Here is a 22847-nt window from a genome sequence, read left to right on the forward strand (position 1 = left end):
GAGGTGAGAATGAACTCTCTCATTTCCTCCACAGGTATCAATGGGGATTTCTCTGGAGGGTGAGGATGTCCTTTGTCTCACTCCACCGCCTCACTACAGATAGATTCCCCCCGTCTTCATCCCCGTGTGTTCGAACAGACGGCTGCACTTAAAACCCACACTGCGCAGCGGGTACCTCCCTCATACCTTTCCGCTGCACCGTCGCATCAGTCTTATCCACAGTTACGACAATGGAGGGATCATCCCCAGGGTCTCCCTGCTAGTCGTTATTTGATGGGGTCGGCATGCAGAGTACATCACCCTCCCCAGGAGGCAGGTATGAAGTGGGTCTCAGCAGCTCAGATCCTAGGGATCCACCGGCAGCCCGATTATGAGAGTGAGAGAGCTTGGTCTCCTCTCCGCTCTTACTGTTTGATGCACTTGCCCCCAGGGAATCGCTTACTACTAAGTCCTGGGTGGAGGGCTTCAGGGCTGTCGCGATTGTGCAAACAGGGCTGGCACTAACTTTCAGCACAATCACACCACCTACCACAGGACTAGTGGCTACATCTGGGGATTCAGGGTTAGACACAAACTCTACCCGGATTCCCACCCTTTCCTGGGAATTCTCCGCATCTACATTCCCTACCCTCTTGGGGGAAGATACTCTTCTCTTCTGAGGCGCACACAGGTGCCGGATTCACCAATGGCGCGGTACTCTCCGCTTGCAACTGCGCACTTTCCAGAGCCTCCCGCTCCACTTCAGGGCAAATAGGCGGGAGCTCTGCGGTCTCGGGGGCCGACTTCTTAGTGTGTTTGGATTTCTTCTTTGCTTTCTTTCTCAGCACAAGCTCATCCCCGTCCCTCGCCTGAACCTCCTTGTACGTAGCCTCAAGATCTCCCACCTGAACCACGGGGCAGGGGCAGGGACTGTAACAGACGTAGGAATAGGAGCAGGAAGCAGGAGTCGGCTCAGGTGCAGGCACAGGAATAGGATCAGGGCAGAGGTAGCTGGGGCACTGGTTCCCGAAATGGACTCCCTGGGTTTTCGAGTGCTAGGACAGTCCCTCCGAAAGTGCCCCACCTCCCCGCACGCATGGTACCGTGGGCGCTCAGAGTTCCAATACACCTGATAGTCTACCCCCTCGGGCCGGACAGTAAACCGGCCCTCAACGTCGTCCTCCATTTCCAGCTGCATGAACACCTGACGCCGGAAAGAGAATACGTTATGGAGGGTGTGTCTCTTAAATTTGAGTCTGATGTCAGTTATATCTGACCGTACTTGTCCCAAGCTGTCTAGTGCGGGAAGCAGGACCTCGTTGGGGATTAAACGCTTAACGTGTCCGAAGACAATTCGCTGCGTGGAAATGTCACCAGCTCCATCTTTAAAAGGATGTTTTCCACCGTGATCCCCCCAACTAAGCTCCCAGTGTACTAACTCATCATTCTCTAGATAAAACACTGCCTTCCCGAACTCATTCTCTGTGGCCAAAATACCACCTTTCCCAAACAAGTCCTCCATAGCCGCCACATATATTTTGCAGGGCGGTTCTTAGATTCAAAATACATTGCACTCGCGTTCTCCTTTCACCGACCAAAACAAGGCGTTGTCCGAGGCCGGAGATGCAGCCGCCTTTGTCCAACTCCCCGAAGGCCTGCAACTCCGTGGAGAACGGCCCGGCATGCTGACACTATGTCCAAATCTAGAGATATACGGATGTGCCGGTTATAAAGACCTGGAACGAGTTGAGTGACTGGCCGGAAAAAGTTTGGACTCGACAGTATCCTGCTGGCTCGGTGCCAGAAATTCCAACGCCAGGAAAGGCTCCGTCGCTCCTGCAGAACTTCCAGGCCGTGAGAGGTCGAGACTTCTCAACAGATGCTCCGGCTCCTACTCGGAACGAGAATCACGACGATAAAAGAGGAGGGACGTTGTCCCGATGTCAGTGGGGGAGCAATGGCGTTTGTCTCCGTTGTTTGGAGCAAACCGGTCTCCTGGCGAATTGCCAGCAGCTGCAGCTGGGAGCCGTCAACGAACCCAGTCCAAACTGGCAGAAAAACTCCAAACGAAGCTTCCACGCTAAAACAGTGTGTGATGGGTGAATGTGGAGGGAGCCTTACTCTGTGTCTGACACAGGAATTGTGCGATGGGACAGTCTGGAGGGAGATTTTCTCAAAGTCTGACCTGCGATTGTGTTATTATACAGTGTGGAGGGAATTCTCTCAGTGTCTGACCCCGGTAGTGGGTTATTTCATGGTGTGTACAGAGATTCTCTCAATGTCTGACCCTGTGAGTGTGTAATGGGACGAGGTGTAGTTAGGTTCACTCTGTGTCTGACACCGGTAGTGTGCGATGGGATGGTGCGGAGAGAACTTCACTGTCTCAGAACCCGGGAGTGTGTGATGGGATAATGGAGAGGGAGATTTACTGTGTTTCTAACCCCCAGTTGTATGTAATTGGATGATTTAAAAAGAGCTTCACTCAATGTCTGACCCTGGAGTGTTCTGATGGGACGATGTGGAGTAAACCACACTCTCTGTCTGACACAGAGATTGTGTGATAGTACGATGTGGAGGAAGCTTCACTCTGCGTCTGACCGTGGGAGTGTGTGATGGGACGGTGTGGAGGAAGATTCACGTTGTGTCTGACCCTGGGAATGTGTGATGGTACGATGCGAAGGGAGCTTCACTCTGCGTCTGACCCAGAGACTGTGTGATGCGACATTGCAGAGGGATCTTCACTCTGTATCTGATCCGTGGAGAGCGTGATGTGGCCCTGCGGAGGGGCATACACTCTGTGTCTGACCCTCTGCTGTTTCCGACTGTTGAGGATGCAGGTCTGATAGTATACCGTATATGAGCTTCCAATCTCTTTTGTCAATTTTGTCTGCAAAGCCAGGAGAGTGCTCAGGAAGGCTGGGGTCAGGGGAGTGGGTGTATCTCGGGTGCGAGGAAGCGGTGGTCAGCCTGGATGGGGATAGGGACTGAAGAGATCCTGGGGACTGGACAATCTCAGCCTGGAACTGAGGCGCAGCTGTACCACTTCATTGAGTGTGTGTGTGTGTGTGTGTGTGTGTGTGTGTGTTTGTGGTTCCCTATGCTACAGTTCCAAGGTGAACACAATGAGAATGTCCTTTGTAATCTGTTTCAGCTCAAGAACTCTTTTGGTATATCTCACACTGCAGAGACGTGTTTTCTCCCCGTGTCTGAACCCGGGAGTGTGTGATGGGACGGTGTTGAGGTAGCTTCACTCTGTGTCTGACCCCGAGAGAGTGTGATGGGACGGTGTTGAGGTAGCTTCACTCTGTGTCTGCCCCAGAAGTGTGTGATGGAAGGTGTGGAAGGAGCTTCACTCAGAGTCTAACCCCGACAGTGTGTGATGGGACGGTGTGGAGGGAGCTTCACTCTGTGTCTGTCTCCGGGAGTGTGTGATGGGATGATGTTGAGGGAGATTCACTCTGTGTCTGACCACCGGAGCGTGTGATGGGACGATGCGGTTGGAACTTCACCCTGTGCTGAATGCCGGTATTCCATCCCGCATCCCATTCGTACTTGGGACCTCAGTGAAATCACGTCTGACATTACAGTAGATGTTAACTGTCTGTGGGCGCCTAATCTCTGAGACGCTGCTGTACCAGAGTGAGGAGCTCAGAACCATTATTGCAGTTCACCGAGTGCGGGGGGCAGCAGTAACCCCAGGTCACTGTTTCTCCCCTAGTGAGACTCAGGTCCGACACCAATGCAGGAAGTTACAGCAGTTTATTGATTTCATCATGACAAATGTAAATTAAGGAATGTTTGAACTAGATAGGACACGGAATCATGTCACTGCGGCACTGCCTCTGAGATCACAGAGAGCTCGGCTGAAGCCAGGATCTGTTAGAACAGTTAGAAATTAAACGTGTTTTGCAGGAAATCGGCCAACATGTCCTCATCCAGCGAGCAGGGATGTTCACACATTCAGATCTTCACAACTCCACTCTCAGTCCTGGTCTGGGTTCCTGCAGGGATCTCAGTTCCCTCTCTCCTGTTGGACTGAACCGATTCCAGTGCAGCCTGAAACAGATGGGAGAATAAAGATGAAATAAACTGATTACACAACAGTGTCAGTAACAGGGGACCGGGGTTAATGTTTCAACACCACTCACAGACAAATTTCACAGAAAACCCACTGATCCGCTGATATTTCATCACATTGAACATTAACACAAGCACTTACCCGATCCGCCCCAGACTCGGGAGGGTCAGTATGACGCGGCGGAGAGCCGGGACAGATCTGTCTGTGAGAGAGTTTAATCCCAGGTCCAGCACCGTCAGTGATGAGTTTGTAATGAGAGCGAAGGCGAGATCTTCGGCGCCAGAATCCCTGAGACCGACATTGTACAGACTGGAGATGAGAGAGAGTGAGGGTGAAGGACACAGAGAGACAGGAGATGGTACAAATCCCCAGTGCTTATCAGTAACACAAGTACTGATCACATTAATGTTCAGTGTCAGACACCCAGTGACTGTAAACACAATCTCCCACAGTCTGGTACTTACAGCAGTTTCTGTATTTTACACTCTGGGTTCCTCAGAGCCGCAGAAACCAGTTTCACTCCTGAATCTCCCAGTTTATTTTCACTCAGATCCAGCTCCGTCAGTGATGGGTTTGTACTGAGAGCGGCGACGAGATCCTCGACACCAGAATCTGTGAGACTGTTATCTCTCAGCCTACAGTTGAGAGAAAGTGAGGGTGAAGGACACAGTGAGATACGGGACGGTAAAAATCCCCAGTGTTTATCAGTAACACAATTACTGATCACATTAATGTTCAGTGTCAGACACCCAGTGACTGTAAACAAAATCTCCCACAGTCTGGTGCTTACCCGTTTCTGTATTTTACACTCCGGGTTCCTCAGAGCCACAAACACCTGTTTTACTCCTGAATCTCCCAGTTTATTACGACCCATGTGCAGATCCATCAGTGATCGGTTTGTTTTGAGAGCAGAGGCAAGATTCTCGGCACCAGAAACTGTGAGATCGATATTGTCCAACCTGGAGATGAGAGAAGGTGAAGGACACAGAGAGAGGAGGTGGTACAAATTCCCAGAGTTTATCTGTATCTCAATTACTGTTCACATTAATGTTCAGTGTCAGACACTCAGTGACTGTAAACACAATCTCCCACAGACTGGTACTTACCCCAGTTTCCGTATTTTACACTCCGGGTTCCTCAAAGCCGCAGAAACCAGTTTCACTCCTGAATCTCCCAGTTCATTCCCCGCAAGTCTAAACGCAAACAGACAGATTGCTGAACAAATGGATGAATTGATGAGGGTCTGAGGGAATTACTCTCAATCAGGTATTTCAGGAACCACGATACCCTTCAGTAAATCACTGATCGGTGTTCCCATGACTGTCAACATCCCTCTCTGCCCAGCTCCAGGGTATTCACCGAATATCAGTAATTTAATCTGTTGTTGTGACCCTGTAAAATACACATATTCTGTCTCATTTCTGGCAGTTAGAAAAGTGTTATTGGCCTGAGAGCATCAGAAGGGGCAGGGATGAATGATGGAAGAAAGTCCCACAGTGAGGAAAATTTATGATTGGGAGACTGTCGATGGGAATGGTGGAAGAGCCCGCACCTGAGGAAAACTCGATGGGAAGAGAGATCCCACAGGAGGAAGGAGGATGGGAAAAGTTAATCCTACAAGACGAGAGGATGCAGAAAAAGATTGCAAGGAAGAGGTGGGTTTGAACTGAGGGCCACAGTCGGGAGAGAAGATGTGCCCATGGTGTCGGGGTATCTGGTAGTGAGCACAGTCACACAGGTGGACTGATGGTGATAGTCACACACGGGGAAGGGCAGGGGAGGACAATCTCACAATGGTATTTCTTTACTTCTCACTGGGACAGTCTGCTGACGGTCTCTTGTCCCTCACCGGGAAGGGGGTGTGAAGCTCTGACCCACCTGATGCAGTCAGTGTCGGTCTGGGTGTCAGTAGTAGTGAGAAGGAACATTGTCAATGGACGTGTCACAGGCTGAGAAAAACACGGCCAGTCCTGTGATTTATTATCATTAAACCAAAGGCCGGTGTTCTCTGAACTGACAAAGTCTCTAACAGCCCTTCACAAGGAATCACAGTAACCTCCTGTACTTGGGGAATTAGTGGCCAATCACAAGGGCATTTGTCACAATTCTTCAGAAGCTCATTTACTATAGTTTTAACCAAATCCCTTGACATTGAAAGAGCAAAATGGAACAGTTTCACAGATCAGAGTGAGAGATAAGTCGTTACCTCAAATCCTGGCACTTGTGCAGCCCGGGTCCCAGTAGCTGGCTTCCTTCACTTTGAATGAGGCAGTACTCCAGGTCGAGGTGTTTTATTGTATCACAGAGTCCGATGACATGAGACAGGACCGCGCAGTCAATCGGGGTCAGTGTCATTCCACAGAATGAAAGTGTTTCCACAGATCGCAGTGCGGCCTGAGCCAGTCCACGATTCTGAGACTCAAACAGGTAGTGCAATGTGTTCAGGAGGCTCCTTTTACCAGCTTCACTCCATGCGTTTCCACTCTGGCGTTTAACTTCCTCCTTCACCCAGTCAATCACCCGGCAGGTTGTTTGATGAGGAAATGGACCCAGAAATTCCTCCAGGCCCCGAGCTGTCATTGAGTTGGAGAGACCAGCAACAAAACGGAGAAATACCTCAAATCGCCCATCCTTCCCACAGTGGGCTTCAGTGAGGAGTTTCATGATATCTCTGCCATCTGGGATCAGGAATTGTGCGACTGCAGCTACAAACTCTTGGATGGTGAGGTGTGGGAATGTGTACACCACGCTCCGGGCAGAATCCTCTCTCTCCAAAAGCTCCATCAGGAACCCGGACAGGAACTGGGAAGGCTGCAGGTTATAGTTGATCAAATCTCCATCTGTAAACACAATCTTCTTCTCGGACACTCCTCTGAAGGCCAACTGACCAACCCTGAGTAACACATCACGGGGGTTCTCAATCTCACGGCCGTGGTTTTTCAGGATGTTGTAAATATAGTAGGAGTACAGTTGGGTGATGGTCTTGGGAACTCTCTGCGGGTCCCTGACTCTTTGTGTGAAGAAGGGGCCCAGTGTCAGAGCGAGGATCCAGCAGTAGGAGGGGTTGTAGCTCATGGTGTACAGGATCTCATTCTCCTTCACGTGTTTGAAAACAGCTGCCGCCACCGTCTGATCTTCAAAATGTCTGATGAAATATTCCTTCCGTTCCTCACCTGAAAATCCCAGGATTTCAGCTTCGGTACCGATCTCAGCCTTTTCCAATAAATGTAACGCAGTGGGACGGGTGGTCACCAGCACTGAACACCCTGGGAGCAGCTTGTGCTGGATTAAACTGTACACAATGTCAGACACCTTGCACTTGAATTCAGGATCTGTGCATGTGTACCGAGTTTCCGTGTCTCTCCGACTGTCAGAAAAATTAATTTGGTCATTGAATTCATCCAAACCATCGAATATAAACAGCGATCCCTCTGGGTTCTTCCAGACCTCTCTCAGGATATTCCCAAAGTAAGGATACTGATCCAGAATCAGTTCCTTCAGGTTTATTCTACAGTTAATGGTGTTTAAATCGCGGAATTTGAAACTGAAGACAAACTGGAACTGTTGGTATATTTTCCCCGTGGTCCAGTCGTAAACAATCTTTTGTACCATTGTTGTTTTCCCAATCCCTGGGACTCCGGCCACTGCTGCTGAACTCCCAGATTTGGAGTTAGTTTGGGAAAAGCTGCTCTGGAACAACTGATCCATCTGGAGTTGCTCCAGCTCTCCGCAGAGATGTTTTTCTCTCCACTCCTCGTGGTCTCTGCCTCTTGCCAGTAGCTCATGTTCCACCAGTGTCCGATCTCGAACAGTAGAAATGACCGTGAGCTCAGCGTATCGATCAACCAGCTGGAAAACCTTCACCTTCTCCCTCATCAGGATCGTGTTCACTCTCAGTGTTTCAGTTTGTGCCCGCAGAGTCTCCTTGTGTTTCTGTTGAACATCTTCCATGGGGACAGACAGTGGACAAACTGTTAGATGCCTCAGCTCAGAACTCAGTATTTAAGCACACAAGAGTTAGCTCAGAGCTGTTGCATTGATGGATTCATCAATGGTTGTTCGTACAGTAAAGTAAATTTGATTAACAGACCTCTGACTGGACAGAGAGGCCTGTTCCAGATAAACACCAGATCATCACATTTCCACATTAACTGTGCTGTGAAGGTGAGTATTTCCCTGGTAGTTTACTGACCCCCAACTGTCCCGTACTGGACAACATCTCACTACTGCCACAGATATCATTGCTCCTAAGGAAGTATCTTTTAATCCTCAGTGTTGATGTGGCGTATGGAGATAGAGAAGAAGGTGGTGGGCATTCTGTCAAAGGAACAGGTCGGGGAATCACAGCTCACCCTCCCCTCCCACCATTACTGAATCAAAATACAAAGCAGCAGATTTGCTGATCAGAACATGAACTGTGGGTGGGTGGGTGGGGTGCGTGGGATCTCAAACTGTGTTCGAAACCTGTCGGGTGTGTGGGGTTATGCACTTTGTCCGGCCTCTGCCAGGGATGTATGGGGAGAGCACAGTCTGTCAGGACCCTGTCAGGTGTGTGGGGTCTCACAGTGTGTCAGGACCCTGTCAGGGGTGTGTGGGATCTCACAGTGTGTCAGGAACATGTCAGGTGTGTGGGGTCTCACAGTGTGTCAGGACCCTGTCAGGGGTGTGTGAGGTCTCACAGTGTGTCAGGACCCTGTCAGGGGTGTGTGGGGTCTCACCGTGTGTCAGGACCCTGTCAGGTGTGTGGGGTCTCACAGTGTGTCAGGAACATGTCAGGTGTGTGGGGTCTCACAGTGTGTCAGGACCCTGTCAGGGGTGTGTGGGGTCTCACAGTGTGTCAGGACCCTGTCAGGGGTGTGTGGGGTCTCACCGTGTGTCAGGACCCTGTCAGGTGTGTGGGGTCTCACAGTGTGTCAGGAACATGTCAGGTGTGTGGGGTCTCACAGTGTGTCAGGACCCTGTCAGGGGTGTGTGGGGTCTCACAGTGTGTCAGGAACCTGCCAGTTTTATGTGGGGTCTAACAGTGTGTCAGTATCCTGTCAGGGGCATATGGGGTCCCACAGTGTATCAGGACCCTGTCGGGTGTGTGGGGGTCTCACAGTGTGTCAGGAACATGTCAGGTGTGTGGGGTCTCACAGTGTGTCAGGACCTTGTCAGGGGTGTGTGGGGTCTCACAGTGTGTCAGGATCCTGTCGGGGTGTGTGGGGTCTCACAGTGTGTCAGGACCCTGTCGGCGTGTGTGGGGTTATGCACTGTGTCCGGCCTCTGCCAGGGATGTATGGGGAGAGCACAGTGTGTCAGGACCCTGTCGGGGGCATATGGGGTCCCACAGTGTATCAGGACACTGTCAAGGGCGTGTGGGGTCGTAAAGTTTGTCAGCGCCCTAACCGGCATGTGTGGTGTTTCACGGTGTGTCAGGACCCTGTCAGAAATATGTGGAGTCTCGTAGTGTGTCAACCTGTTTAGGGTTGTGAGGGGTCTCAGCATGTGTCAGTATCCGGTTAGGAGTGTGTGGTCTCACATCCTGTCAGGACAGTGCCAGCGGTGTCTGGGGTCTCAGTGTTTCAGGACCCTGTCAGGCATGTGTGGTGTCTCACAGTTTGTCAGGATCCTGCCAGGAGTGTGGTGTCTCAGGGTTTGTCAATTGATAATAGACAATAGGTGCAGGTGCAGGCAATTCAGCCTTTTGAGCCAGCACCGCCATTCAATGTGATCATGGCTGATCAGCCACAATCAGTAACCTGTTCCTGCCTTCTCCCCATATCCCTTGACTCCGCAATCTTTAAGAGCTCTATCTAACTCATTCCTGAAGGTATCCAGAGAATTGGTCTCCACTGCCTTCTGAAGCAGAGCATTCCACAGATTCACAACTACCTGGGTGAAAAGTTTTTCCTGAATTCCTTTCTAAATGAACTACTCCTTATTGTTAGCTGTGGCCTCTTGTTCTGGACTCCCCCAACATCAGGACCATGTTTCCTGCCTCTAGTGTGTACAATCGCTTAAAAATCTTATATATTTCAATCAGATCCCCTCGCATCCTTCTAAATTCCAGAGTATCAGGAAACTATCTGGTGTGTGTGGCATCTCATGGTGTATCACGAACCTGTCAGGGGAGTGTCGCGTCTGACAGGGTGCCAGGACCATGTCAGGGGTGTGTGGCGTCTCACAGTGTGTCAGGACCCTGTCAGGGGTGTGCGGGGTCTCACAGTGTGACAGGATCCTGTCAGGGGTGTGTGGTGTCTCACAGTGTGTCACGATCCTGTCAGGGGTGTGTGGGGTCTCACAGTGTGTCAGGACCCTGTCAGGGGTGTCTGGGATCTCACAGTGTGCCAGGACCCTGTCCGTGGTGTGTGGGGTCTCACAGTGGGTCAGGACCCTGTCAGGGGTGTGTGGGGTCTAACAGTGTGTCAGGACCCTGTCAGGGGTGTGTGAGATCTCACAGTGTGTCAGGACCCTGTCAGGGGTGTGTGGGGTCTCACAGTGTGTCAGGACCCTGTCAGGGGTGTGTGGGGTCTAACAGTCTGTCAGGACCCTGTCAGGGGTGTGTGAGATCTCACAGTGTGTCAGGACCCTGTCAGGGGTGTGTGGGGTCTCACAGTGTGTCAGGACCCTGTCAGGGGTGTGTGGGGTCTCACAGTGTGTCAGGACCCTGTCAGGGTTGTGTGGAGTCTCAGTGTGTGTCAGGAACCTAAAACAGGTGTGGCTTCTCACTTGTTTAGGAGTGTGAGGGGTCTTGGTGGGTGTGAGTATCCGGTTAGGAGTATGGGGTCTCACATCCGGTCAGGATCCTGCCAGGAGTGTGTGGTGTCTCACGGTTTGTCAATTGATAATAGACAATAGGTGCAGGTGCAGGCAATTCATGGCTGATCATCCACAATCATTACCCCGTTCCTGCCTTCTCCACAAATCCCTTGACTCCGCAATCTTTAACAACTCTATCTAACTCTTCCTTGAAACCATCCGGAGAACTGGTCTCCACTGCCTTCTGAAGCAGAGCATTCCATAGATCCATAACTACCTGGGTGAAAAGTTTTTCCTGAATTCTGTTCTACATGACCTACCCCTTATTGTTAGCTGTGGCCTCTTGTTTTGGACTCGGGAACATGTTTCCTCATCTACCATGTCCAATCCCTTAAAAATCTTATATATTTCAATCAAATCCGGTCGCATCCTTCTAAATTCTAGTGTATTAGGACCCTATCAGGTGGGTGTGGGATCTCATTGTGTATCAGAAAACGGTCAGGTGTGTGTGTTGTCTTACGGTGCGTCAGAACGCTGCCAGGTGTGTGCGGGGAGTCACAGTGAGTCAGGACCGTGTCAGGGGACTGTGGCATCTTACAGTGTATTGTAAACCTGCCACGGGTGTGTGGCATCTCTAAGACCCTGTGAGGACCGTGTGGTCTCAGAATGTGACAGGACCCTGACAGGGGTGCGTGGGGTCTCACATTGTGACAGGACCCTGACAGAGGTGTGTGGGGTCTCACAGTGTGTCAGGACCCTGTCAGGGGTGTGTGGGGTCTCACAGTGTGTCAAGACCCTGTCAAGGGTGTGTGGCGTCTCACAGTCTGTCAGGACCCTGTCAGGGGTGTGTGGGGTCTCACAGTGTGTCCAGACCCTGTCAGGGGAGTGTGGCGTCTCACAGTGGGTCACGACCCTGTCAGGGGTGTGTGGGGTCTCACAGTATGTCAGGACACGGCCAGGGGTGTGTGTGATCTCACAGTGCATCCGGAACCTGGCAGGCGTGTGTGGCCTCTCACTGCGTGTCAGGAACCTAAAATGAGTTTGTGGGGCATCAGAGAGTGTCAGGACCCTGTCAGGGGTGTGTGGGGTCTCACAGTGCGTCAGTACAATGTTGGGTGTGTGGGGTCTCACAGTGAGTCAGGACACTGTCAGGGGTATGTGGGGTCTCACAGTGTGTCAGGATCCTGTCAGGGGTGTGTGGGGTCTCACAGTGTGTCAGGCTCCTGACATGGGTGTGTGGAGTCTCACAGTGTGTTTGGACCCTGTCAGGGGTGTGTGGGGTCTCACAGTGCGTCAGGACAATGTCGGGTGTGTGGGGTCTCACAGTGTGTCAGGCTCCTGACATGGGTGTGTGGAGTCTCACAGTGTGTCAGGACCCTGTCAGGGGTGTGTGGGGTCTCAGAGTGTGTCAGGACCCTGGCAGATGTGTGTGGCGTCTCACAGTGTGTCAGGACCCTGTCAGGTGTGTGTGGGGTCTCACAGTGTGTCAGGACCCTGTCAGGTGTGTGTGGGGTCTCACAGTGTGTCAGGACCCTGTCAGGTGTGTGTGGGGTCTCACAGTGTGTCAGGATCCTGTCAGGTGTGTGTGGGGTCTCACAGTGTGTCAGGACCCTGTCAGGGGTGTGTGGTCTCACAGTGTGTCAGGACACTATCAGGTGTGTGTGGGGTCTCAGAATGTGACTGCATTCTGTCAGTGATGTGTGGGGTCTCACAGTGTGTCAGGACACTGCCAGGGGTGTGTGGGATCTCACAGTGCGTCCGCACCCTGGCAGGTGTGTGTGGCTTCTCACTGTGTGTCAGGAACCTAAAATGAGTTTGTGGGGTCTCACAGTGTGTCAGGACCGTGTCAGGGTTGTGTGGGGTCTCACAGTGTGTCAGGTCCCTGTCAGGGGTGTGTGGGGTCTCACAGTCTGTCAGGACCATGGCAGGGGTGTGTGGCATCTGACAGTGTGTCAGGACCCAGTCAGAGACGTGTGGGATCTCACAGTGTGTCAGGCTCCTGACATGGGTGTGTGGAGTCTCACAGTGTGTCAGGACCCTGTCAGGGTTGTGTGGGGTCTCACAGTGTGTCAGGACCCTGTCAGGGGTGTGTGGGGTCTCACAGTCGGTCGGGACCCTGTCAGGAATGTGTGGGGTCTCACAGTGTGTCAGGACCATGGCAGGTCTGTGTGGCTTCTCACTGTGTGTCAGGACCCAGTCAGAGAAGTGTGGGATCTCACAGTGTGTCAGGCTCCTGACATGGGTGTATGGGGTCTCACAGTGTGTCAGGACCCTGTCAGGGGTGTGTGGAGTCTCAAAGTGTGTCAGGGCCCTGTCAGGGGTGTGTGGGGTCTCACAGTGTGTCAGGTCCTTGTCAGGAGTGTCTGTGGTCTCACAGTGTGTCAGGACCCTGTCAGGGGTGTGTGGGATCTCACAGTGTGTCAGGACCCTGTCAGGTGTGTGTGGGATCTCACAGTGTGTCAGGACCCTGTCAGGGGTGTGTGGGGTCTCACAGTGTTTTACAGGACACTGCCAGGGTTTTATGGAATCACCCTGCGTGTCAGGACTCTGTAAGTGGACTGTAGTGTGTTACAGTGTGTCTTAAACCTGCCACGGGTTTCTGGCATCTCACAGTGTGTCATGACCCTGTCAGTTGTGTGTGGGGTCTCACTGTGAGTCAGGACCCTGCCAGAGTTGTGTGGTTTCTCACAGTGCTACAGGACCCTGTCCGGAGTGTGTGGGGTGACTATTCAGTGTGTTGGGCTGTGATAGGGAGCGTAGGAAAACACTGATCCTGGACATACTCTCTTTCGAGAACGTGACAGTGGCAGAGATGATATTGTTCCATAATCAGTGACTGTATCTGTTTCATATTCAGAAATGGGTTTGGGAATTTCTCTGTCTTGTCTGTTCCCTCTGCAAACAGGATGAAGGACAATGATGATCAAGCTTGTAGCGATTTACTAAACCCGTGTTCAGGGGCACTGAGGGGTTTCATTGACCTGGTGTGGACTGGAGCAATATTTACAGAGGTCCCAGAAACGTGAGTAGTTAGTAAACTTCCTGATTCGTCTATCTCTGCTCCCATATTTAAATTATCATCTTTGGGATTTGTTATTGTAAATGAGAGAGACTGAGCCAGGGTTCTGGCCGAGATTCCGTGTATTTCTGGTAAGAGCTGCTCTGTGGTTGAACAGACCAGTTGGGATGTTCCCTGCTTTTCTAATTAAAGTGATGCTATTATTACTATTCTGTGACTGGAACTTCAGTGACGCCCAACTCTAAGAAAAGATAATCTGCGGGAACTGGAGGAGTTTAGAAAATGGTTGAGAATGAGGCTGCTCAGGACGGGGCAGTGGTTGGCAACAGAAGGTTTTGACTTTTTGGTGTGAAGAAATATAAGATTATTTTTCCATTCTCCGGATCGCCCCTTCTCCACTCAGACTCCGGAGGGGATCTGTAGTTGCAGGCCCCAGAGCGGTGTGACAACTTTCCTCAAACTCGCCAGCTCTCTGCCTCTTTCCTCAAAATGTCCTTTGAAAACTCTCCCGCTAGCAAACACGTTTCCCTGTGTCTCACTGTGTTCTCTGTCACAGTGCCAACATTTACCTGGTCAGATCCTGTTGGCTCAACAACTGAACCGCCCGACGCAAATTACAACTGTTGGTGAAAACAGAGGTCAAGTTTCAACTTAATGAAATTTGCTTCAGTCTCATCTGGGTCATTGCGTACCGTTCCGATCACCCCACTACCGGAGGGATGTTGTGGCTTAAGAGAGGGGGCAGAAGAGGTTTACCAGGATGCTGCCTGGTTTAGAAGGCATGTGCTATCATGAGAGGCTGGATGAAATTAGGTTGTTTGCTGTGGTTCATCGGAGGCTGAGAGGAGCTTTGACACAGGTTCACAAGATTACGAGAGGCTTGGATAGAGTGGACAGAGAGAATCCGTTTCCGCGGTTGAAATGTCTATTACCGGAGGGAATATATTGAGGGTGAGAGGGTGTAGAATGAAGGGGGATGTGAAGGACAGCTTATTTTTTAAATTAGACAATCGTGGCTGCCTGGAATGCACTGCCTGGTAAGGTGGTCGAGGCAAATTATTAGAAGCTTTTAAAGGACCTTTGGACAGGCACATGGATGTAAGGAAGATGGAAGCATGTGGACATGGTGAAGGAAGGAGAGATTAGTCTTCAGGTTTGTTTGATTTATTTCTTAGCTGTTTCGGCACAATATTATTTGCCTAATGGCCTGTTCCTGTGTTATACTCTTCAATGTTCAATGCATGTTCACTTACCTTTCAGCTCACTGAGAACCTTTAGTAAAAGTTGAGCGGAAATTGGTCGATGGGAAGGATCACAACCTGTTGAAATATCAACAAATTGAGGGAAATCATTTTTGTAGCATTTTAAAGTGTGCTGTATTCAATCCAAATTTAAATTAATCTCTGATATTATCTCACCATATATCTGTAATTCCTTCAGTATTTTGTTCAACTTTGGGACACCAATCCGCATTTTCACAAAGGTTTCCCACATCACCCTCCGGGCGCGGGAGCCTTTCTCCATCACCAGGCTCAGGAGGAGTTTAGAACTGTCCGCCCGCTCTCCCTTATCAGCGAGATCAGAGATTTTCTGTGAAGAGTAACAGTGAACATATTGGGGACTGACAGATTCACACAGAGAGTGAGAAGTAAATGATGTGCTCTGTAACGGGATCACACTGAGCAGTGACCCGGACGGGTGCTGATCCTGTCTGGATATGGATTGTACATTCTGAGTGCAGAGCACACGGAGGGACATTCACCGTGAACCTGGTCCACCAGTCAATGAGATCCTGGCTGGTCTGTGACCGCTTCATTGACGTGGCTCCAAATCCATAAATATTTCCTCACCGGATTTGACCGTGTAAAACAAAATCAGAAAATAATGATCACAGATGAAGAAAGAAGTCAGGAGGGTTTTTGTATCAGCGGGAGCAGTCTCTGGGAAGTTGCAGAAAAGATGATGTGATTCATCTCCTCAGTCCGCCAGTGTCCAACATGACAGCGGATTACCGGCTGACACCTGACGCCTTCCCTTTGCCTTTTCCAGTGGAGGTTTATTCAGTGATTACACATTACAACATGGCAGTATTCCCCGATCCACACCGTTTGCAGTTACAGATTGTCACAGAATGATCTCCAGCGAGAACAGAACACACTCGAGCTCCTGTGGCATCCCGTCGTAATGCCCCGGTTCTCAGTGAATCCTGCCGTCACTCTGTACACTCTCCCCGAAATAAAGATTCCTGCCGTATTTCCATTTAAGCTCGTTTATTGCAACATCATAGAACTGTTGCCTACTCGCCTCGCTCTGAACATTGAGCCACCAGCAGGGGTATTTACAACGTTTTCAATCATCGCTTGAGATTCACATTTTTAAGAATTTGTTTATTTCTGATTTGTGTTTATGCTCTATTATCCGATGAGTGAGAGTCCCGACACCCATCAGTCCTGTGATGTGTGAAAATTCAAACCTATTCTCCCTCCCACTCACCCGATGTTCCTCTCCACTGAACTGATTCTCGGCCGTTAACGCCAGGCTCACTCCGTGCACCCCTCCTTCCATCGCCTGCTCCAGCCTGTCCCGGTAGATATCCGTCAGCTGCAGCAGCTGGGAATCGTCCCAGCTTGCCAGGAGCTTGGTGATCACTGTGAAGGAAAATGGGGAAAATTAAAGACATTATCGAACACCTAATGGACCACAAATTTATCTCTGGAGCCTAAAGACAGGGATTCTGTGCAGCACGTCGCCAAACAGTATCGGAAATAGACACACAGAAGTGTTACAATTTGAAAGGACAGATCAGGGAAGGAATTTCACAGCGAAAGACAGGGCAGTGAGTAGTGAACTGAGGAACATGGATATAACCCCATGGATTTTAAGTGATTGAACGTGGTGTCACGTGGAGTTAAGGGTGTAAATAAATATTTGATACACTGGATTTTATAAATCCAAACGTGAGTAGAGACATACACAAGCTGCAGTAAGAATTCAACAGTTCAGGCAGCAACTATGGAAATATGTATGCAGTCGATGTTACGGGCCGAGACCCTTCGCAAAATGTCGAAACTTTATCTTTCCCATAGCTGATGTCTGGTCGCTGAGTTCATTTTGTATGTGGTGTTTAGAATTCCCGATTCTACAGATCTTCTCATCTCACAGTGAGTCAGGACCCTGTCAGGTGTGTGTGGGGTCTCACAGTCTGTCAGGACCCTGTCAGGGGTGTGTGGCATCTCACAGTGTGTCAGGACCCTGTCAGGGGCGTGTGGGGTCTCACTGTGTGTCAGGACCCTGTTAGGGGTGTGTGGGGTCTCACAGTGCGTCAGGACCCTGTCAGGGGTGTGTGGGGTCTCACAGTGTGTCAGGATCCTGTCAGGGGTGGGTGGGGTCTCACAGTGTGTCAGGACCCTGTCAGGGGTGTGTGGGGTCTCACAGTGTGTCAGGACAATGTCAGGGGTGTGTGGTGTCTCACAGTGTGTCAGGACCCTGTCAGGGGTGTGTGGGGTCTCACAGTGTGTCAGGACCCTGTCAGGTGTGTGTGGGGTCTCACAGTGTGTCAGGACACTGTCAGGGGTGTGTGGGGTCTCACAGTGTGTCAGGACCCTGTCAGGGGTGTGTGGGGTCTCACAGTGTGTCAGGACCCTGTCAGGTGTGTGTGGGGTCTCACAGTGTGTCAGGACACTGTCAGGTGAGTGTGGGGTCTCCATTCAATGTACTCGGTTGTGATAGGGAGCATTAGAAAACATTGATTGTGGACATATTTACTTTAGAGAATGTGATAGTGGTAGAAATGATGTTCTTCAATAATCGGGAAGTGTTTCTGCTTCATATTCAGAAAAGGGTGTGAGAATTTCACTGCTGTGTCTGTTCCCTTGGCAAACAACATGAGGAATAGTGATGAACAAGCTTGTAGTGATTTACCAAATCCATGTTGCTGGGAAAGTGTGGGGTTTCATTGAGCAGATGTGGACTGGAACAGCATTGACAGAAGTGACAGAGGCATGAGTAGTCTGTAAATTTCCTGATTGATCTATCTCTGGTCCCGAGTTTAAATTATCATCTTTGGGATTTGTTCTTGTAAATGAGAGACCCTAAACCAAGGTTCTGGCCGAGATTCCTTATATTTCTGTTGAGAGCTTCGAATAATCAGATAGGACATGGGCTGATGCAATATTAATAAGTTTTGTGATATTTGTCTTTCCTACGCTCTCTCCTCTGTTAAATATGCAGTTGAGTGATCCAACTCAGTCTGCGATGACGATGTCTTACAATCTCTTGAGCCCATGCACTGCCCCAGGCTCCATTTTCACAGAAATGTTGGGCTTATGGATGTAGTGAGCTTCCCATCCAGACGGTCACAATTTAACTAATTGCAATATTATTTATAGATATTTCCAGTCCTTTCCACCTTCCATGCCGCGATCCCACAACCCTCGGTTTCCCTGTCCTAATTCCCATCTCTCATCCTGCCTCAGCGTCCATCACACAACACCGGCAGACAGGAATCTCAGCTTCTGTGGACTGAGCTGAGGAATACGTCCCCCAGTCTCACCCTCTCTAACACTGTAGCAGTGTTTGCACTAGTGAGTGCAGATGTGAACACAGCGGGGTTCATCTGCTGCTCTGTGGTTGAACAGACCAGTTGGGATGTTACCTGCTTTTCTAATTAAAGTGACGCTATTATTACTATTCTGTGACTGGAACTTCAGTGGACGCCCAACTCTGAGAAAAGATAATCTGCGGGAACTGGGGGAGTTTAGAAAATGGTTCAGGATGAGGCTGTTCAGGAGGGGGCAGTGGATGGCAACAGAAGGTTTTGACTTATTGGTGTGAAGAAATATATATTTTTTCACCCCATCTCCAGATCGCCCCTTCTCCACTCAGACTCTGGTGGGGATCTGTAGTTGCAGGCCCCAGAACGGTGTGACCACTTTCCTCAAACTCGCCAGCTCTCTGCCTCTTTCCTCAAAATGTCCTTTGAAAACACTCCCTCTAGCAAACACGTTTCCCTGTGTCTCACTGTGTTCTCTGTCACATTTACCTGGTCAGATCCTGTTGGCTCAACAACTGAACCGCCCGACGCAAATTACAACTGTTGGTGGAAACAGAGGACAAGTTTCAACTTAATGAAATTTGCTTCAGCCTCATCTGGGTCATTGCGTACCGTTCTGATCACCCCACTACCGGAGGGATGTTGAGGCTTTAGAGAGGGAGCAGAAGAGGCTCATCGGGATGCTGCCTTGTTCAGAGGCCATGTGCTATCATGAGAGCCTGGATAAATTTGAAATGTTTTCTCTGGATCATCAGAGATTGAGGGAGCTCTGACAACTATCCGAAATTATGAGACTTAGATAGAGTGGGCAGAGAGAATCAGTCTCCTGGGTTTGAAATATCTGTTACTAGAGGGCGTGCAGTGAAGGTGAGCGGGGGTTGGATTAAGGGGGATGTGAGGGGTAGTTTTTTTTTATAAATCAGAGAGTTGTGGATGCCTGGAACACACTGCCTGGTAAGGTGGTAGAGACAAATTGTTAGAGACTTCTAAGAGACGTTTGGACAGGCACATGGATGTAAGGAAGATAGAGGCAGATGGACATGGTGAAGGAAGGAGAGATTAGAGTTTGGCTGTGTTTGATTTATTTCTTAGCTGTTTTGGCACAATATTATTTGTGTAATGGCCTGTTCCTGTGTTCTACTCTTCAATGTTCAATGCACATTCACTTACCTTTCAGCTCACTGAGAATCTTTAGTAAATGTTGAGCAGGAATTGGTCGATGGGAAGGATCACAACCTGTATGAATTTAAATAAATTGAGGAAATTATTTTTGTCAAATTGTAACATGTACCGTATTCAATCCGAATTTGAATTAATCTCTGATACTATCTCACCATATTCCTGTATTTCCTTCAGTATTTTGTCCAACTCTGGAACACCAATCCTCATTTTCACAAAGGTTTCCCACATCACCCTCCGGGCGCGGGAGCCTTTCTCCATCACCAGGCTCAGGAGGAGTTTAGAACTGTCCGCCCGCTCTCCCTTATCAGCGATTTTCTGTGAAGAGTAACGGTGAACATATTGGGAACTGACAGATTCACACAGAGAATGAGAAGTAAATGATGTGCTCTGTAACGGGATCACACTGAGCAGTGACCCGGACGGGTGCTGATCCTGTCTGGACATGGACTGTACATTCTGAGTGCAGAGCACACGGACGGACATTCACCATGAACCTGGTCCACCAGTCAATGAGATCCTGGCTGGTCTGTGACCGCTTCATTGACGTGGTACCAAATCCATAAATAATTCTTCACCAGATCTGACGGTGTAAAACAAAATCAGAAAATAACGATCACAGACGAAGAAAGAAAACAGGAGGGCTTTAATAACAGAGTGAGTTGCAGAGAAGTTTCAGAAAATATGATGTGATTCATCTCCTTAATCTGCCAGTGTCCAACATGACAGCAGATTACCGGCTGATACCTGATGCCTTTGCTTTGCCTTTTCCAGTGGAGGTTTATTCAGTGATTACACATTACAACATGGCAGTGTTCCCCGATCCACACTGTTCGCAGTTACGGATTGAAACACTATCATCTCCACTCAGAACAGAACACATTCAAGCTCTTGTGACACCCACAGATGATGTCCCATTTCTCAATGTCATCCTGCCATCATGCTGCACGTTCTTCCCAAACCGAAACTTCCTGTAATATTTCAATTTAATACTGTAAGCCCACACAACTCAACTCACTCTGAACATTGAGCAGCCACCCACCAGTCCGCTGGGTCTTTTCACCCCTTTCTATCACTGGTTCAGATTCACATGTCTGAGATTGTATGTAGAGCATTTATTTCCCAGTTGTTCCTTTATCTAATATAATATCTGATGAGTCAGAGTTCCGGCACCCATCAATCCTGTGATTTGCAAAAATTCAAACCCATTCTCCCTCCCACTCACCCGATGTTCCTGTACACTGAACTGATTCTCGGCCGTTAACGCCAGGCTCACTCCGTGCACCCCTCCTTCCATCGCCTGCTCCAGCCTGTCCCGGTAGATATCCGTCAACTGCAGCAGCTGGGAATCGTCACAGATTGCCAGGAGCTTGGTGATCACTGAGCCCGGACCTGTGAAGGAAAATAATTAGGAGCATTAAAGAAATTTCAACACCATACTGGGTGGTAACTTTCTCTCTGGAACCTGAAGATCACAACAGAACACAGTCCGGGGGGTCACGTGATGACGTATGATCGAGACGCGGGAAACCAGCTCCCATAAAAAATCAGTAAATTAATGTTTACGTGAAGAAAAGTTAGTAAATACTTTCTAAAAGTTACTTATAGACTACTCCGGATTGTTTCAAACTGTGTCTCACAAACAGAAGATGAAGAAAACTACTACCGTGAAGACAACGCAAGTTGGAACAGAATCAAGGGCCGCTGCTGCCAGAGAACGGGGGCTCAGGTACATTTCACCTGCGGTGATCCAGAACAGGAAACTGCGGCAACATCGCCCATTTCCAAAGAAAAAGACCAACAAGAACTGCGCAAACGCGAAGGAAGGAGCATGCGCAAACGCGAGCAACTCGATCTACAAATCCCAGTTACGATTGAAACCGGAAGTGAAAGTGAATCTGCGGCAGATTCAGATTCTCTGGATAAATCAGACAAAGATGGAGGTAAGTTTTTCTAGAAGTATAGAAAAAACTTTGATGCAAATAATGCGTAATAATGTGGATAAAATAGAACAGAACATTACCCCCCTCTGGCAATCGCCATGATTACACACGTGAATCCCGTAGCAATCGATCCAAAGCTCCCCCGCGACATTGAAAAGTATATATATGAGAAGAAAAAAAAGAAAAAATACTACTCGCAGTTAATATTTCTCAAATTTTGCCTTTCTCCCCCTGTATCATCCTTAAATGTCCATCAATTCCATTCACTGTCTCTGTCTTCATCTTTAATCCATTATACTTGCAAATCTTTATGTGTAGTTAGCGAATAACTAGTAGTTTTTGTGCAAATTCCTCCGCTTCTCGATAATCGGTAAAAAATCTTTTTCCATCCTCCAAAGAAATTATCAGTGTTGCTGGGTGACGCATTATGAATTTATAACCCTTTTCCCATAAAGCTTTTCTCACTGAGTCAAATTCCTTCTTTCTCATCAAAAGGTTATAACGTATATCAGGATAGAAAAGAACTGCTTTCCTTTCTATCATCAATGTCCCTTTACTCTTTCTGGCACATTGGGCAGCCGCCTTCAGGATCTTTTCTTTATCTTAGTATCTTAAGCATTTTATCAAAATGGGTTGCAGATTTTGATCAGCTTGAGGTCTTGATCTTAATGCTCTATGAGCCCTTTCAATTTCAATTAGAGTTTCTTCTTCCATTTCCAAGCTTTCAGGGATCCATATTTGAAAAAAACTTTATTGGATCTTCTCCTTCGATATCTTCTTTAAGTCCAACAATCTTAATATTGTTTCATCTGCTAAAATTTTCAAGCTTATCCACTTTTTCCAACAATTGTTTTCTTTCTAATGTCCAAGCAGAGATATTATCTTCCGTTTTATTCATTCTTTCAACCATGAGACTTAGATAGAGTGGGCAGAGAGAATCAGCCTCCTGGGTTTGAAATATCTGTTACTAGAGGGCGTGCAGTGAAGGTGAGCGGGGGTTGGATTAAGGGGGATGTGAGGGGTAGTTTTTTTTTTAAATCAGAGAGTCGTGGATGCCTGGAACATACTGCCTGGTAAGGTGGTAGAGACAAATTGTTAGAGACTTCTAAGAGACGTTTGGACAGGCACATTGATGTAAGGAAGATGGAGGCAGATGGACATGGTGAAGGAAGGAGAGATTAGAGTTTGGCTGTGTTTGATTTATTTCTTAGCTGTTTCGGCACAATATTATTTGCCTAATGGCCTGTTCCTGTGTTATACTCTTCAATGTTCAATGCACGTTCACTTACCTTTCAGCTCGCTGAGAACCTTTAGTAAAAGTTGAGCGGAAATTGGTTGATGGGAAGAATCACAACC

General features: G+C 48.9%; 1 protein-coding gene across 18 annotated transcripts in view; it reads right to left on the bottom strand.

The window, feature by feature from the left end:
* Nucleotides 1–3719: 3719 nt before the first annotated feature.
* Nucleotides 3720–22847, bottom strand: part of LOC132389111 (NACHT, LRR and PYD domains-containing protein 3-like) — a 65933-nt gene continuing 46805 nt past the window's right edge. For 14 of the 18 annotated variants that reach the window (XM_059961559.1, XM_059961556.1, XM_059961551.1 and 11 more), the window contains 12 exons: nucleotides 22781–22846; nucleotides 20774–20940; nucleotides 19704–19866; nucleotides 19540–19605; nucleotides 16311–16465; nucleotides 15236–15407; nucleotides 15071–15136; nucleotides 6264–8001; nucleotides 5164–5250; nucleotides 4848–5016; nucleotides 4199–4366; nucleotides 3720–4035 (listed from right to left, as the gene is read on the bottom strand). In XM_059961559.1, coding sequence (XP_059817542.1) covers nucleotides 3940–4035; nucleotides 4199–4366; nucleotides 4848–5016; nucleotides 5164–5250; nucleotides 6264–8001; nucleotides 15071–15136; nucleotides 15236–15407; nucleotides 16311–16465; nucleotides 19540–19605; nucleotides 19704–19866; nucleotides 20774–20940; nucleotides 22781–22846 — 3113 coding nt within the window. In that variant the 3' untranslated portion in view covers nucleotides 3720–3939. Of the gene's footprint in view, nucleotides 4036–4198; nucleotides 4367–4521; nucleotides 4693–4847; nucleotides 5017–5163; nucleotides 5251–6263; nucleotides 8002–15070; nucleotides 15137–15235; nucleotides 15408–16310; nucleotides 16466–19539; nucleotides 19606–19703; nucleotides 19867–20773; nucleotides 20941–22780; nucleotide 22847 lie in introns of those variants that run through there. The other 4 variants (XR_009510422.1, XM_059961562.1, XM_059961560.1 and 1 more) reach the window with 4 other exon arrangements.

This window comes from Hypanus sabinus, unplaced genomic scaffold (genome assembly GCF_030144855.1).
Source record: "Hypanus sabinus isolate sHypSab1 unplaced genomic scaffold, sHypSab1.hap1 scaffold_476, whole genome shotgun sequence".
Lineage (NCBI taxonomy): Eukaryota > Metazoa > Chordata > Chondrichthyes > Myliobatiformes > Dasyatidae > Hypanus > Hypanus sabinus.